The sequence below is a fragment of the Pelophylax lessonae genome, assembly GCF_965119305.1.
Source record: "Pelophylax lessonae genome assembly, chromosome: 9".
NCBI lineage: Eukaryota > Metazoa > Chordata > Amphibia > Anura > Ranidae > Pelophylax > Pelophylax lessonae.
In genome coordinates, this window is record NC_138776.1 from 83,000,291 (window position 1) to 83,019,037 (window position 18,747).

At 43.8% G+C, this 18,747-nt stretch overlaps 1 protein-coding gene across 1 annotated transcript in view; it reads left to right on the forward strand.

Moving 5' to 3' along the window:
* Positions 1–18,747, forward strand: part of A2M (alpha-2-macroglobulin) — a gene marked incomplete at its 5' end in the record, with an annotated part of 182,584 nt that overhangs the window by 157,625 nt on the left and 6,212 nt on the right. The window contains 4 exons of the mRNA XM_082267710.1: positions 9,984–10,074; positions 10,162–10,230; positions 12,834–12,936; positions 14,195–14,239. Of these exons, the coding sequence (XP_082123836.1) occupies positions 9,984–10,074; positions 10,162–10,230; positions 12,834–12,936; positions 14,195–14,239 (308 nt within the window). The remainder of the gene's footprint in view (positions 1–9,983; positions 10,075–10,161; positions 10,231–12,833; positions 12,937–14,194; positions 14,240–18,747) is intronic.

Genomic DNA, 18,747 nt, shown 5'->3' on the forward strand with positions numbered 1-18,747 from the left:
ACTACAGATGTGGCTGGAGCGGCCGAGACTGCAGCAGAAGAGGAAGCAGGATGAGCCAGAGACGTTTCTTGGTTTTGAAGGTGTGTACTCCACTGCAGCTCGTGCTTTGCACTTAGATGCCTGATCATGCAGGTTGTGCTCAGGTTGAGAAGGTTTATGCCTCGCTTCAAGCTCTGATTGCACAGGGTGCAAACCACTCGTGTCCTGTCATCAGCACATTTTCTAAAGAACTTCCACGCTAGAGAACTCCTTTGAGCTGACTTTGGTGCGCTCGTTCCCTTGCTGCGTTGGGCAGTAGCGGGCGTAGTGTCTAGGGCACGGCCGCTCCGCTTCTGCACCCTGCTCCCTCTTCTGCTGTGCTGGTGGCTCTGTGCGACCACCGCCTCTTCCTCCAAACTACTCAGGTCACCTGCATGACGTTCATTCCATGTGGGGTCGAGGACCTCATCGTCCTCCACATCATCTTCCACCCAGTCTTCACCCCTGCCCTCCTTGTCGGTCTCCACAATGCTGAACGCCGCAGCAGTTGGCACCTGCGTTTCGTCATCATCGGAGACGTGCTGCGATGATCCTTGCATGTACTCATCTTGAGAAATAAGTGGTTGGGCATCGCTGCACTCAATCTCTTCCACTTCTGGGGCAGGGCTAGGTGGATGGCCCTGGGAAACCCTGCTGACAGAGTCCTCAAAAAGAATAAGAGACTGCTGTATGGCTTGGGGCTCAGACTGCTGGCCTGATTTGCAAGGGGGTGAGGTGAAAGACGGTTGGACATTGGCTGCAGGTGCCAACTCTGACCTTTCTGCAGTAGACTGGGTGGGAGACAATGTGAAGGAACTGGAGGCACTGTCAGCAGCAAACCAATCTACTATCGCCTCAACTTGTTCTGGCCTCATCACTTCTAGGGGCGTTTGATGCCCTACCAAATACTGATGCAGGTTCTGTCGCCTACTCACACTTGAGGAAGGTGTTTCACTTGTGCGTGTAGCTGGCACAGATCGACCACGTCCTCTCCTTGCAACAGGAGCTCTACCAGCAGCACCACGACCCAGGCCACGGCCCTTATTTGACGGTCTCCTCATATTTCTGTAATTTAAGATCTTGCCCTAGAAAGGTTTTTATTGAATAGCGGAATAGGAAATATGATCCAAAAAAGTGTATGTATCTCGCACGTACAAAACCACACTAGGCCCCAATTACTATTGTTTCTACCCCTAAAAGGATGGATGAGGAGTAGGAGGAGTATGGAACAGACAGCACCCTCAAATCTTCAGAAGTATGAGATGAACCCCAAAAACTTGGAAAGGTGGATCTCACACGTACCGACACAGACTATCCCGCAATTCAATTGATCCTCAAAGGTTTTTATTGAATAGCGGAATAGGAAATATGATCAAAAAAAGTGTATGTATCTCGCACGTACACAACCACACTAGGCCCCAATTACTATTGTTTGTACCCCTAAAAGGATGGATGAGGAGTAGGAGGAGGAGTATGGAACAGGCAGCACCCTCAAATCTTCAGAAGTATGAGATGAACCCCAAAAACTTGGAAAGGTGGATCTCACACGTACCGACACAGACTATCCCGCAATTCAATTGATCCTCAAAGGTTTTTATTGAATAGCGGAATAGGAAATATGATCAAAAAAAGTGTATGTATCTCGCACGTACACAACCACACTAGGCCCCAATTACTATTGTTTGTACCCCTAAAAGGATGGTTGAGCAGTAGGAGCAGGAGTATGGAACAGGCAGCACCCTCAAATCTTCAGAAGTATGAGATGAACCCCAACAACTTGGAAAGGTGGATCTCACACGTACCGACACAGACTATCTCGCAATTGAATTGATCCCCAAAGGTTTTAATTGAATAGCGGAATAGAAAATATGATCAAAAAGAAAGTGTATGTATCTCGCACGTACACCACCACACTAGGCCCCAACTACTATTGTTTGTACCCCTAAAAGGATGGTTGAGCAGTAGGAGGAGGAGTATGGAACAGGCAGCACCCTCAAATCTTCAGAAGTATGAGATGAACCCCAAAAACTTGGAAAGGTGGATCTCTCTCACACGTACCAACACAGACTATCCCCCAATTTAACTGATCCCCAAAGGTTTTTGATTAAATAGCGGAATAGAAAATATGATCCAAAAAAAGTGTATGTATATCACACGTACACAACCACACTATGCCCCAATTACTATTGTTTGTACCCCTAAAAGGCTAGATGAGGAGTAGGGGGGGTATGGAACAGGCAGCACCCTCAAACCTTCAGAAGTATGAGATGAACCCCAACAACTTGGAAAGGTGGATCTCTCTCACACGTACCAACACAGACTATCCCCCAATTTAACTGATCCCCAAAGGTTTTTGATTAAATAGCGGAATAGAAAATATGATCCAAAAAAAGTGTATGTATATCACACGTACACAACCACACTAGGCCCCAATTACTATTGTTTGTACCCCTAAAAGGCTAGATGAGGAGTAGGGGGGGTATGGAACAGGCAGCACCCTCAAACCTTCAGAAGTATGAGATGAACCCCAACAACTTGGAAAGGTGGATCTCTCTCACACGTACCAACACAGACTATCCCCCAATTTAACTGATCCCCAAAGGTTTTTGATTAAATAGCGGAATAGAAAATATGATCCAAAAAAAGTGTATGTATATCACACGTACACAACCACACTAGGCCCCAATTACTATTGTTTGTACCCCTAAAAGGCTAGATGAGGAGTAGGGGGGGTATGGAACAGGCAGCACCCTCAAACCTTCAGAAGTATGAGATGAACCCCAACAACTTGGAAAGGTGGATCTCTCCAGTGGCGTAGCGTGGGGGGTGCGGCCGGTGCGAGTGGCACCGGGCGCAATATCTAGAGGGGCGCAGAAAAGTCATCCCGACTCCAGAGTGTGCCCTGTTGTGCTCTCCATAATGTAAGCTAGTGCTGTCCGTCTGAGCTTCCCTGCTTGTCTGGGCTTAGCCGAAGCCCTCTGTGATTGGCTGCACTCTGTCATGTGCTGCTGTGGGGGCGGGCGGAGCTGGCTGTGATCGTGGTTGGTGCAGCCTCTTGCTCCCCCCTCGCTCTCCAGGACTCACTGCTGGCTGGGCGGGCTTCAGGCTCCAAATCCAAAGAAAAGAAGAGCCCAGGTTAGTGGTGGCTGTAAACTGTCATGCTGGAGTCAGGCTGGATGGAGAGAAGCAGGCTCAGCAATGACTGGGACATTTAATTAAAAAGAGGGGGGGGGGGGAAGACATGTCTGCCCACAATCCTATTTTAGTGGCTGGTCACTGGGCATACTCTTTTTTCACTTCTGCAGACTGCTGTTTACTAGATTCCTGAGTCCATGTAATCAGGAATCTACTGTATGTCTGCAGAACATGTTACACTCAGAGACAGCCAGATTGAGAGCATTTACTGGGAGCACTTTCAGAGGCAGTCAGGAATGGCCTCCCCCATAATTCTCTTAGGACAGGTTTTCTGCATGTTTCTGGCTAGAAGAGACTGCTGTCACTTTATACTGCTAAAGAGAACCTGTCATGCAATGTATTTTTTTCACACAGATTGCAGCATTCTAAGTATTGTGTCATTGTAACACATCCAGATATTTATTGCATCTCACAGAGATCACAGGACCCCCCTGACATTGCATTCATCTGATTTTTCTCTCCAGAAAGGACAGAGCCACCTTTGTTCAGGCATCGTCCAGGGTCACAATCTATTTCCCGGACAGATATTCCAGCTCAGAGATGACACAATCATGTAATTCCTGGTGCCTGTGCCATTCTTTGCTGTGTTCACAAATGTATGACACAGATCATCCCCTGCTGCAGCCTCTCACCTTGTGACTTACTAGCTGATGTTACACAGCTTTCCATGTCATGTCACAGCTGTTCACAAAGGACAAACAATGCATTCATGTCCAACCCTTAGTTCCCTTGAAGAAGGAATAGGAGGAGAACCAGCGACCAGCCAAGAGCAGGGTGGGCTTCCAATGGTACTTCTGAATATACCCCTTGTCTGCTAGAGGACACTGGAAACTTCTAGATCAGAGGTTTGCAACCCCCAGCATGCTTGCCAGAAATGGCCCCCAGCATATATTTTTGTGGGCATGCAAGGGATCCCTGGGACAAACTCCCACGCTGCAGCAAAGCTGACCGGCACAAGAGGGAGCACAGCTGGGATCACCTCATTGCCCTCCTGCCTCTGTTCCCGCCCACCTCACTGGCTTGCATAAGCCAAAATTGAAGCAGCAGATAACCAGATCTAGGGGGTGGTGTGCCATGCCGCAACCCTGCATGAATGCTGGTAAGCTCCTCTCCACATCCCCAGACTACACTCAGGCTTGCCATGGCACATCCAGCTTAGCGGCTCTTCCCCTCCACACAGCCAATCTGTTTCTTTTCCCGCAGGTACAGCAATTGGGGTGATCTGAGGTGTGAAGGTGCAGGAATTGGGGCGATCTCAGGTGTGAAGGTGCAGGAATGGGGGTGATCATTGGGGTGAAGGTGCAGGAATTGGGGTGGTCTGAGGTGTGAAGATGCAGGAATTGCGGTGATCTGACGTGTGAAGATGTAGGAATTGGGGCGATCTCAGGTGTGAAGGTGCAGGAATTGGGGGTGATCTGAGGTGTGAAGGTGCAGGAATGGGGGTGATCATAGGGGTGAAGGTGAAGGAATTGGGGTGGTCTGAGGTGTGAAGGTGCAGGAATTGGGGCGATCTCAGGTGTGAAGGTACAAGAATTGGGACTGATCGGAAGTGTAAAGATGCAGGAATCGGGGTGTTCTGAGGCCTGTTGCGCAGGATTTGGGCTGATTTGAGGAGTAAAGGTACAGAAGTTAGAGCTGATCTGAGGTCTGATGGTAAAGAGATCTAGATTGATCCAAGGTGGGAAGGTGCAGGATTTGTGGTGATCTGAGATGGGAAGATGCAGGTTTTGGGGTGATGTGTGCAAGGCCCAGGGGACTCCCACTCGGTGTTTCACGTCTCCTGCCACCATCTTCCTGCACCTCCTGGGACACACCATCCCCCTGGGCTGACAATGTAGGTAGCTACTATGTGCACTACTCTCCATAAAATAAAATAACAAATGAAAATAAATTTGAGTACACTGATATTACTTTAATTACATCAGTATTTTCTTAATATACAATACATGTGCTTAGGTAAGGGGTTTAATACTGTTCTAGTGGAAAAGACCCAGGTACTGCTAAAATTCCACGGGTTAGGGGGCGCAAATTACTTGCTTTGCACCGGGTGCTGACAACCCACGCTACGCCACTGGATCTCTCTCACACGTACCAACACAGACTATCCCCCAATTTAACTGATCCCCAAAGGTTTTTGATTAAATAGCGGAATAGAAAATATGATCCAAAAAAAGTGTATGTATATCACACGTACACAACCACACTAGGCCCCAATTACTATTGTTTGTACCCCTAAAAGGCTAGATGAGGAGTAGGGGGGGTATGGAACAGGCAGCACCCTCAAACCTTCAGAAGTATGAGATGAACCCCAACAACTTGGAAAGGTGGATCTCTCTCACACGTACCAACACAGACTATCCCCCAATTTAACTGATCCCCAAAGGTTTTTGATTAAATAGCGGAATAGAAAATATGATCCAAAAAAAGTGTATGTATATCACACGTACACAACCACACTAGGCCCCAATTACTATTGTTTGTACCCCTAAAAGGCTAGATGAGGAGTAGGGGGGGTATGGAACAGGCAGCACCCTCAAACCTTCAGAAGTATGAGATGAACCCCAACAACTTGGAAAGGTGGATCTCTCTCACACGTACCAACACAGACTATCCCCCAATTTAACTGATCCCCAAAGGTTTTTGATTAAATAGCGGAATAGAAAATATGATCCAAAAAAAGTGTATGTATATCACACGTACACAACCACACTAGGCCCCAATTACTATTGTTTGTACCCCTAAAAGGCTAGATGAGGAGTAGGGGGGGTATGGAACAGGCAGCACCCTCAAACCTTCAGAAGTATGAGATGAACCCCAACAACTTGGAAAGGTGGATCTCTCTCACACGTACCAACACAGACTATCCCCCAATTTAACTGATCCCCAAAGGTTTTTGATTAAATAGCGGAATAGAAAATATGATCCAAAAAAAGTGTATGTATATCACACGTACACAACCACACTAGGCCCCAATTACTATTGTTTGTACCCCTAAAAGGCTAGATGAGGAGTAGGGGGGGTATGGAACAGGCAGCACCCTCAAACCTTCAGAAGTATGAGATGAACCCCAACAACTTGGAAAGGTGGATCTCTCTCACACGTACCAACACAGACTATCCCCCAATTTAACTGATCCCCAAAGGTTTTTGATTAAATAGCGGAATAGAAAATATGATCCAAAAAAAGTGTATGTATATCACACGTACACAACCACACTAGGCCCCAATTACTATTGTTTGTACCCCTAAAAGGCTAGGAGTAGGGGGAGTATGGAACAGGCAGCACCCTCAAACCTTCAGAAGTATGAGATGAACCCCAACAACTTGGAAAGGTGGATCTCTCTCACACGTACCAACACAGACTATCCCCCAATTTAACTGATCCCCAAAGGTTTTTGATTAAATAGCGGAATAGAAAATATGATCCAAAAAAAGTGTATGTATATCACACGTACACAACCACACTAGGCCCCAATTACTATTGTTTGTACCCCTAAAAGGCTAGATGAGGAGTAGGGGGAGTATGGAACAGGCAGCACCCTCAAATCTTCAGAAGTATGAGATTGTGTTCACTGTACCCCACAAAGATTGAGTTCACTGCACCCCACAATGATTGTGTTCACTGCACCCCACAAAGATTGTGTTCACTGCACCTCACAAAGATTGTGTTCACTGTACCCCCCAAAGATTGTGTTCACTGCACCCCACAAAGATTCTGTTCACTGTACCCCACAAAGATTGTGTTCACTGCACCCTAAAAGGATGTTGTTCACTGCACCCCACAAAGATTGTGTTCACTGCACCCTAAAAGGATGTTGTTCACTGCACCCCAAAAAGATTGTGTTCACTGTACCCCCCAAAGATTGTGTTCACTGCACCCCACAAAGATTGTGTTCACTGCACCCCAAAAAGATTGTGTTCACTGTACCCCCCAAAGATTGTGTTCACTGCACCCCAAAAAGATTGTGTTCACTGTACCCCCCAAAGATTGTGTTCACTGCACCCCACAAAGATTCTGTTCACTGTACCCCACAAAGATTGTGTTCACTGCACCCCAAAAAGATTGTGTTCACTGTGCCCCCCCAAAGATTGTGTTCACTGCACCCCACAAAGATTCTGTTCACTGCACCCCACAAAGGATTTTGTTCACTGCACCCCAAAAAGATTGTGTTCACTGCACCCCAAAAAGGATTTTGATCACTGCACCCCAAAAAGGATGTTGTTCACTGCACCCCAAAAATGATTTTGTTCACTCCACCCCAAAAAGATTGTGTTCACTGCACCCCACAAAGATTGTGTTCACTGCACCCCAAAAAGATTGTGTTCACTGTACCCCCCAAAGATTGTGTTCACTGCACCCCACAAAGATTCTGTTCACTGTACCCCACAAAGATTGTGTTCACTGCACCCCAAAAAGATTGTGTTCACTGCACCCCAAAAAGGATGTTGTTCACTGCACCCCAAAAAGGATGTTGTTCACTCCACCCCAAAAAGATTGTGTTCACTGCACCCCACAAAGATTGTGTTCACTGCACCCCAAAAAGATTGTGTTCACTGCACCCCAAAAATGATTTTGTTCACTGCACCCCAAAAAGGATTTTGTTCACTGCACCCCAAAAAGGATGTTGTTCACTCCACCCCAAAAAGATTGTGTTCACTGCACCCCAAAAAGATTGTGTTCACTGCACCCCACAAAGGATTTTGTTCACTGCACCCCAAAAAGATTGTGTTCACTGCACCCCAAAAAGGATGTTGTTCACTGCACCCCAAAAAGGATTTTGTTCACTGCACCCCAAAAAGATTGTGTTCACTGCACCCCACAAAGGATTTTGTTCACTGCACCCCACAAAGATTGTGTTCACTGCACACCAAAAAGGATTGTGTTCACTGCACCCCAAAAAGATTTTGTTCACTGCACCCCAAAAAGATTGTGTTCACTGCAGCCCAAAAAGATTGTGTTCACTGCAGCCCAAAAAGATTGTGTTCACTGCAGCCCAAAAAGATTGTGTTCACTGCAGCCCAAAAAGATTGTGTTCACTGCAGCTCACACACAGAAAAATGGATGTGGATCACTGACACCTGCCTATCTCCAATCCCACACCACACAGCAATATCGATTGTAGTTTGTAGAACACAGTTTCCCTAAAATTCAGCAGACTCTGTCCCTAACAGGATTGAGAAGAGATCGTAGATCAGGATTGAGTGCAGATTCACCCCACCCCCCACACAGCAATATCGATTGTAGTTTGTAGAAGACACTGACCCTATAATTCAGCAGACTCTATCCCTAAAATGCCTACAACTCGCCCTGCCTAAACACTCCGACCTGTCCCTCAATTCTATCCGGACACAAATGGTTTTTTCCTGCCTATCTTTCCCTAATCAGCAGCCAGCACATTGATGTGTGCTCTGTCCCTTAGCTAAGCAGCAGAATGACGCTGCTGCGGCGGCTGCCTCGAACTTATAAAGACTTGGTCACATGCTTCAGACGGCCAATCACAGCTACTAAGACATTTGCAGGCATGGCTGGGATGGCTTAAGGCACACCAGTTAAACGATTGTTGATTGGCTGTTGAAAGCCCGCCATGAAAAGAGCGCCAAAGCATGCAAAACCCGGAAATAAAACGACCGAACACGGATTTTTACCCGAACATACAGTAAAGTGTCCGTGTCCGTGTTCGGGTAAAAAAAATCCAATTATTCGGTACGAACACGAATAATACAGTCCGTGTTCGCTCAACACTATTTATGAACACAATCAAAAATTGTAGAGGCACCATGATTTGCAAGACTTTGTCATAGGATATATTTATTATAATAATAAGACACAGGGTAGAAGTGAGGGACACATCAGGTTAGGGAGCACGGGATAATTTTATTATAGGATATATTTATTGTCTAAATTGCCCTTGAAAAAAAATTTCCAGCATAGGCCAAAAAAAATCAAATTGACTTGACATATTCTACACTGCACAATCTTTATCATACTGCATCTGTCATCAACAACATACATAAGTAACATACATAAGTAAAAGTCCAGTTCTATTAAAGGGAACCCTTAATGGTTTCCTATGTCTTTTTTTATAGTTATTACGATAATATATCAATTTAACTTAACATTATTTACACTATACATTTTAATAAACATGAAATAAGTTCTTTAAAAAGAAATAAAACTTAAACATTCTGCACAGCACACTCATTATCTTACAGTATTTGTCATCAGCAAAAAAAACATACAGTAAGTAGAAGTCCAGTTCTGGTAAAGGAAAACTATAGTATTTTTGCATGTTTTTTAATAACTTAAAATGTTATATTTGTCACTTATATTTATAAAACCAATTCAATTTTACATTGTAATAAATAGTTTTTTAATATATATATATATATATATATATATATATATATATATATATATATATATATGTATGTATATACACACACACACACAAACAATCATTGTTTTACAATGAACAGTTGATACATACTTAACAGTTAGTTCCCATCACATTTTGAGTTAGAGACAGCATAGCAGAAGCCACCTGCCTTTAGTCTCACTTTGTCCAATGAAAACTTGGGATGGAGACATCCAATCGGGAATGAGTCACTGCTCCATTATGTGAAAAGGAGCTGAGAGCAATAGTTCTTATTCACCTTACTAGAAAAAAGTAAAAATAAATAAAAAACAAGTAAAAGCTAATCCTGACCACAAAAACATTGTATACAAAATCACTATACATTTCATTTAAAAGGTTTCCCTTTTTCCTACAGCTACACTGGCAGTCGGGTGAACTCCAACATGGCAATAGTAGAAATAAAGCTGCCATCCGGGTACATTCCAGTAAAGAATAGTATCAGACAGGTAATTATACTGATTTATACTGGTTTTTGTGGGCAGCCCTGCCATGACATAACATTCATATTTCACATGCATCTTTTTTTTTTTCAGCTGTCTAACAACAGAATAATTCAGAAGACAGAAAGCCATCTTAACAAAGTTGTTGTCTACTTTGAAAAGGTAATTTCTGTAACAGGTTTCTGAAGGTATGATTGGTAAGCAAGTATGAGTGAATTTTATGGCCTCAAAAATCTGCATGAGAAAAACTATTTGGCTTGATTGTTCAATGATCTGCATATGAAGCAAAGAAAAAAGCAGCAGCCTATATGGACTAATAGGATGACAGCGTGAAGACAACTTAATTGAACAAGCTTTTGACTTACAAAGAACTAAAACCGAGGATTATCCACCCCATATTCCTATAGTAATCAATATTTATTCCAAGAAGTGCTTCCAAGAAAAAGATGAACACTGACCAGAACATTGATGACATTGTGGATGGGTGCATTGTGTTTGATTCTCTGCCCTCCTCCTGTTACTGCCAGGTTGGGGGATGCATATTTTACTTCAAAAGGTAGTTTGCTGTAAAAGTGCCAGCAGTGGACATACATGAAACAGTCATCTCCTGACAGCCTGATCACTGTGTCACAAGAAGTCATTGTATTTGGGTGGGCTAGAGGGACTTTTAACATGGTCAAAAGACAATTAAATATACTACATGGACAAAAGGTTGTGGACACCTATAATCACACTTAGTTCATGAGTTTGATGGACATCGCATACCCCCTCCCCTCATACTTTAAAGTGGGGTACACACTAGTAGAAAATCTGCCGAAAATTCCCATCCAAGGTAAAATCATACGATTTTCGGCTAGTGTGTACACAACTTTCAGCAGCCGATGCCGACATTTTCAACGAAAAAAAAAAACGGAGGGACAAACACCAAAATTTTTATCGTCAGTCCCCAAACGACCAACTTTCGTTTAATGTGAGTGCAGTACGTCCGCGAAAAATCAGATACGAAAGACCGCGCGTGATCTGAAGTTGCTGACGACCCAGAAGTCTAGGAACAAATGTCCCAAAAAAAAAACAAAAAAAAAAAAGTGAAATTTCGTTAACATTTATGCACTGTTAACTAAAAACGGTTATGAACGCTGAGCAAGAGAGAGAAAAATCGGAGGATATTTTGTCCGATTTCCGTCAAGCGTGTACAGGCCTTAAGGCTACAATCTCATCAGCCTTCACTCTTCTAGGAAGGCTTTTATCAAGATTTTGTAGTGTGTTTATAGAAATATGTGCCCATTCAGCCAAATGAGCATTTGTGAGGTCAGGTACAGATGTTGGTTGTGAAGACCTAGTTTGCAGTTGTTTCATCTCATTTTTAAGGTGCTTTATAGGGCTGTGACCATTTGAGGGCCTCCACAACAAACCTTTAAACTATGTTTTTGATGACTCGGCATTGTGCACAGGGGCTGATCAGAAGTGGTTCCTCTCAAACTGCTGCTGCAAAGTTGGAAGTGCAAAAATACCCCCGTAAAACTTTGTGTTGAAAGAATGTATAAATCTCAGTCAAGAGAGGTCTCATTGACTCTACATTTCATATTTAACATATAAGTAAAATTAAATAGAATGGCTATTGCTTTTTTTATGGAGAATGTATTCTATGTTAAACCCAAGATCAAGCCAAAATTCCTCTTGGGTAAAACTTTAGTGAACTTTTTATTGCTATCTGTCTCCATTTGGGAGATTGCTCCTCACTTCCCATCAAATTATGGGTTTCAGGCAGAAGACTAAGAGGAGAGACACAGACAGTATTTACAAATCTCACATTAAAAAAAAAAAAAATGAATTTAAATTTTTGAAGGCCACCTGAAACTGGTCTTTAATTACTACTTGTATAACTTTCCCTAGCAAAAAAGTCTAAAGAGCAATGCTTTGTTGCAAAACATGGCACCCAATCAGTTTTAGCTAGCTTAAGGGCCTGTGTGGATTTCGGGCTTGTTTTGATGGCATCAATTTGACATCAGTTTGAGATGCTTCTGTATTCATAATTTGATAACGCAGTGGAGGACCTTGCATATTTGGCACTCAGAACGGATAGTTTATTTTATCAGTTTATTTTATCATCCTCCCTTACAAACATTAAAAAATATTTCCATTAATAATCATGAAATTATATGCCATTGTCTCTCCAAGGGGTGGTACCTGGTTTGAACCACCTCCCCCCTTTCTACACAGTAACACCACTGTAATGACAGGTCCATTTGAAATGCAGCTGATCTCCTTATGACCTGAATTTATCTGCTTCAGGTAGGTTTTGCATTGCCATGGACTTGTATAGAAATGCAAATCCCTTTAACACAGTCCCTAAAAAAAGTCAGCTTAATGCGACCCAAATTCTCAGGGGCGATATAACACCATAATTATTCATTGGTCACTGTGCCAGACTGTAATGTTATTAAAGTCAAATTGAACTTATTATAAAACTGTGACCAGAATGTTGCACATCATGTAGGAGGAGAGCTCTTCTCTGCTGCGGTGTGACATGCCCCATGTGAGTCAAAGCTAGACCAATCCACCAATCCACTCAGCAAAGCTCATGAGCCCTAGGGTTCAATTCTTTTAGGTCATAATAATTGAATAATTGGAGCTCTGCATAAGTAGTCACTTAACAGGCCTTGCGGCATTTAGAAAAAGAAAATCTGATATGATGTGTATCTGAATGTACTGTATATTTTAGGGTAGACCTCAAGACATTCACGTTTTCTCATTCTTGTTCTCAGCTTACCAAGGACATACAGAATTTTAAGTTCTCCATTGAACAAGATATTCCTGTGGGCAACCTTCAGCCAGCCACTGCCAGGATCTATGATTACTATGAGCCAGGTACTCTGCTTCTTGCCGTGCTTTATTACCAGATGACCATACACTTTTTAACTTGGGGAAATTGGGGTCCTCTGACTTCGGGAAATATCATTGTGGTTCACAGATGTAATGATCCTGCCATAACTCATTTATATGACCACGCTAAGCACAGAAGCAGATCTGGGCTAACATTGTCTGTTTGCATGCTTTCTTTAATGGGACCTACAGGACACTGTGCTAAAACATGGCATTCTTGTAGTCAGCTGCATTATTGTGCATTGCGTAAAGGCAGTCTATTAATTTGAGTGAGCTCCTCAATTCACCATTTACATCCAGCCCAAACTATATATGTTGTCTATATATGTCTATGTTGCTGTAGGAGGTTTTCCCTCACTTCTTATCTATAAAAAATATTGTGAGCAGGACAGTAAAACTGGCCATAAACTGATTAAATGTGTGACTGTCCCTGCTCAACTAAATCTTTTTTTGATAAGCTTCTGTTGAAGGAACATACTTGCAAACTTTTGCAGATCGGCGGCTGCAAGCTGCTGATCAGTGTATTCTGACAGCTCCAGGTCCTGCTGTCAGAATAAAGTGTCCTAGCAGGGGGGATTCCGCCATTCACGCCATTTGTGTGGCTGAAAAAAAAAAAGGAATGGTCTATGACAGCCCTAAGTGAGGGGAAGTCTTTCTAACAGAGCCCCAAAATAGCAGGGGGTTCTAATTCTTTACTGCTCTAGAATTTTTTTTTTGCTGGACATACACTTTAGGCTTGTGCACATCCCACAATGATAGATCCAGATTACCATAGAAATCACGGGTGTCGGGGTGTGTTTAGGCTTCGGCTTTCTCCATACCAAGAAGATGGAGTCAGAGGGCTCCTGGGACAAGTAAAGGATCCGCTTTAAGATTCTAATATTCTAATACTGCAATATGCATAGGCACCCTAATGGCATAAGTTTTGACTCTACATGCAGCCAACGTGTCACAATTTTTTTCCAGTACTTCAAAATTATTACTGTGTAATAAGGCATTCTGTATGTGCATATTAGATAACATAGTAGAATAATGCCCCTTAAGCCAGAACAGCCTACAAAACCTTCCCTTCTGTTCTCACTCATATTTATCTCTTGCATACTCCTGTATTAGCATAATACACACAGTCCCTTCATATAAATAACATAATTTTAATTATAAAAATATATTATCTTAATCATAGGCAAGCTGGGGATGGGGGTGAAAACAAACATGTGATATACAATATGCGTTTCTCTTTCAGGAGATTTTGCGGTGACGAAGTACAGTGCCCCCTGCAGTTCAAAAGGTATGACAAGACAATAGCAATATTACCACGTTTTGAGTAAGAGTAAGATCATATTACTTGTAGAATATGCAAGTAATGATAGAAGTAGGATTCTGTATTGATAATACATAATTTGGAAATTAGGTGCTCTAACACACTTCACACTTGTGAGATGGTAATGTTTAACATATAGCTTTTTTCATTGGCTTCAGACTGAACAGACATCTTGGACAGACAGTGCACCTTACAGTGAAAATTCCAGGACATTAAAGTGAGACCTTTTTAGCACCTCTAGGCCAGGGGTCCCCAAACCTTTTAAACAAAAGGCCAGTTAACAGTTTACTGTGATCAGTAGGAGTAATATAGAACACCCCAATGTCAGACATAAATAGGACTAAAAAATATACTGGCCTTAGTGGTCAATAGAAGTCAAGAATATCCCAGTATCAGTAGTAGAAATAATTGGCCAGGCATTGGAGGACAGTGGGATAAAAAAAAAGCCTAGACTTCGGAGATCAGTGGGTATAATAAACACCCAGGCATCAGAGAACAGTGGGAGTAATAAACGCCCAGGCTTCAAAGGTCAGTGGGTACAATAACTTCCCCAGGTTCAGCGGTCAGTAGGGGAAATGACTGCCCTGGGTTCAGGAGGTCAGTTGGAAAAATAAATGACAAGGCTTTGGATGTCAGAGGGTGTAATAAATGCCCAAGCTTAGCAGGTCAGTGGGAGTAATACATGCCCAGGCTTTGTAGGTCAATGGGAGAAACAACTTCCCAGTGTCAGTGGTCTGTAAGCGTAATAAATGCCCTGGTGTCAGTGGTCTGTAAGAGTAATAAATACCCCAATTTGAAATAAGAACCTCCTGCTGCTCCAGGTGAATAAACACAGCTGTGGTGTCTACTTCCAAGCCTGTAGTATGGGGTGCATGCCCTGTCTCTGCTGCATACACATATGGAAAGGAAAAGGATTGGACGGCTGCACACCCATATGACGCATACAAAAATTTATTGAAAAAACATCAATAAAAACATGGCACACTTGGCCAAAACCATCATAGTTTAACGTGTGAAACCCGTCAACCTCCCTTCTTCCCTGCCCATATGCCAATTGTGCCATATTTTTATTGATGCTTTTGGTGTGCAGCCGTCCAATCCTTTTTCTTTCCATAATAAATACCCCAGCAACAAAAGGTCATTCAGAGGAATGGTTTCCCATCATTGGTGGTCAGAATATAGTACCCCGTCATTGGCGGCCAGTGGGAGAAACGGAGATCCATGACTGGCAGCCAGTGGGAGAAACAAAGATCCATGACTGGCGGCCAGTGGGAGAAACAGAGATCCATGACTGGCGGCCAGTGGGAGAAACAGAGATCCATGACTGGTGGCCAGTGGGAGAAACAGAGATCCATGACTGGTGGCCAGTGTGGGAAACATAGATCCATGACTGGTGGCCAGTGTGGGAAACAGAGATCCATGACTGGTGGCCAGTGTGGGAAACCGAGATCCATGACTGGTGGCCAGTCATAGATACCCACTGGGATGATATCTTGTCCCCTCACGATAACTCAGCCTGCCACCTGACTGCTACGCTATTCAGGGAGCATGATGTCTTCTTCAAGTCTCTTGAATCCTGAATGATGTAGTTGTCACGTATCTGGACAAGTTAATGTGGCATGACAGGCTATTACCCCAAAAAAAAAAAAATATATATATATATATATATATTAGAAAATGGGATTTTTGACTCACCGTAAAATCCATTTCTCTGATGTTCATTGACGGACACAGCTCCTGATTCTTCTTAACCATTGGGTTATACTGCCCCCTACAGAAGGTAAGACACTAGGCCGGAAAAAGCTTGATTACGCCTATGGGCAGTCCCAGGGGACATACGCCCACTCTCAGCTTCAGGCACTCAACTTTGTTACAAGCAGTGTCAGAAGAAAGCCAACTCCACAGAGAGGTGGGTGCGGTGTCCATCAATCAACATCAGAGAAATGGATTTTACAGTAAGTCAAAAATCCCACTCTTTCGTTCATTGACGGACATAGCTCCCGATTCTTCTTAACCACTTGCCGACCGCCGCCTGACTATATACGGCAGCGGTCAGCCCCTCCCAGGCAAAGTGACTTACCAGTACGTCACTAGCCTGGGAGCCAAAAGGGGGCGAGCGCGCGCCGCCAGAGGCGCGCTCCCGCCCCCGCTTGTTCCCTATGCAGCCCACGCGTGTGACGGACGGACCCGATTTTAATGATGCTAATGTAAACAAAGCCGCCTGTCATTCTCCCCTGTGTAAAAGCACAGATCATACGGTCCTGCTATGTAGGACCGTTGATCTCTGCTGTTACACACACAGCCACATCCAATCACAGTTAGAAGCATGCCCCTAGGGACACACTTAACCCCTCCCTCTCCAATAAAGTTAACCCCTTCCCTCCCAGTGTCATTTTTACAGTAACAGTGCATATGTATAGCACTGATTACTGTAGTAATGTCACTGGTACCCCCAAAAGTGTCAAAAATGTCAGTCAAGGGTCCGATCTGTCCGCTGCAATGTCGCAGTCCCGCAAAAAAAATCGTAGATCGCCATTACTCGGTAAAAAAAAAAAACAATAAAAATGACAAAAATCTTTCCCTTAGTTAGTAAACGCAATAACTTTTGCGCAAACCAATCAAAATACGCTTTTTGCAATTTTTTTTACCAAACGTATGTAGCAGAAAACAAATTGGCCTAAAATGTTAAAAAATTTAGATTTTTAAATTTTTTTGGGGGGAATTTCATATAAAAAAAATGTGAAAAATATTGTTATTTTTGCAAAATTGTCGCTCTTTTTTTGTTTATAGCGCATGATCAAAAAATCGCACAGGTGATCAAATACCACCAAAAGAAAGCACTGTTTGTGGGACAAAAAGGACGTCAATTTCATTTGGGTACAGCGTTGCATGACCGCGCAATTGTCAGTTAAAGTCACGCAGTGCCGAATCGCAAAATAGGCCCTGGTCAGGAAGGGGGTAAAATCTTCCGGGGCTTAAGTGGTTAACTATTGGGACATCCCAAAGCAGTGTTAAACATGAGGGGTGGTAAAAACATCAGAAGAAAATCCCCAAGGCTAACCATAGCCAATCAGGTAACAGAGCTCTACCATAAACAACTGGAGCTTACCCGAAAAACAATACACCCTCAAGGAGGACCAGGTCCTCTAAACAGCAGGCTACAAAACCTTGTGGCCAAAAGAAGCATCCACAGATGCCAACGCATCCACTTTATAAAAACTTTGTAATAGTGTGCACGGACGACCAGGTGGCCACCTTGCAAACCTGCATCACTGACGCATGATTGCGGAAAGCCCAGGAGGCACTAGGCTTCCTAATAGAGTGCGCCTTGACAGGGAAAGGAGGAACCTGACCCTTGATGGTATATGCCTGAACCCCCATCTGTCTGATCCATCTGGAAATGGTCGAAGAGGAAGCTGACAACCCTTTGTGAGGTCCGTCCGTGAGCACAATAGAGAGAGACTGATTTCCTAAAAGACTCCATAGCTGCCAGGTACACACTAATTGCCCGGATCACATCTAAGGCATGCAAAGCAATTTCCTTCGGATTTTTAGGCCTGGGACACAGGGAAGGCAACACAATGTCTTTAGTCAAATGAAAGTCAGAGACCACCTTAGGAAGGAATGATGGACAGGGGCAAAGCACCACCTTATCCTTGTGAATCACCATAAGGTGAACGACAGGATAACGCTGCCAGTTCCGACACCCTGCGTGCAGAGTTGAAAGCCACCAAAAAAGGCCACCGTCTGGGACAGCGAAAGCAGGAAAAGCTCCCGAATACTTTCAAAGGAAGGCCTGCACTGAAGGAACCAAATGTCAGACACCCTGAAGACAGGTACCCACCAGGGAGTGTGTGGCCAAAGGTCGATGGAAAAAAAATAAAAAAATCGCCAAAGCTGATACCTGGCCCTTGATGGTACTCAAGGCCAATTGCTGTTCAACCCCCTGTTGAAGGAAGGTTAAGATCCAATCCACCAAGAAGGAGTGAGGATGAACCCCAAAAGACTCACACCACGCAATGTACGTCTTCCATGTACAACGGTAGATCTTCCTAGCTTTCAACAATGTAGGAATCAGCAATTTAGACAAACCTCTATCCTTCAGCACCTGGTGTTCAACAGCCATGCCATCAAAGCCAGCGACTGTAAAGCAGGATGGAAGCTTGGTCCTTGAGAGAACAGATCTCCAAGGAGCATCGGCGACCAACCGTACCAGATCGGCGTATAAAGACCGGCAAGGCCAATATGGAGATACTAGAATGACCAAAATCCTTTCTGCCTCGATCCTGCACAGGACTCATGGCAGGAGTTCAAGAGGACTGGAACAAATGGGCTGCCAACCTTAGAATGCCGGCTACTTACCGAGCCACCAGGACACTTCTTGTGACTCCTTGGTGACTGACATAGACCACGGCCGTGGCCTTGTCCAAATGAATTCGTACTGGACAGCCCTGAAGACGAATTGCCCATTGAGT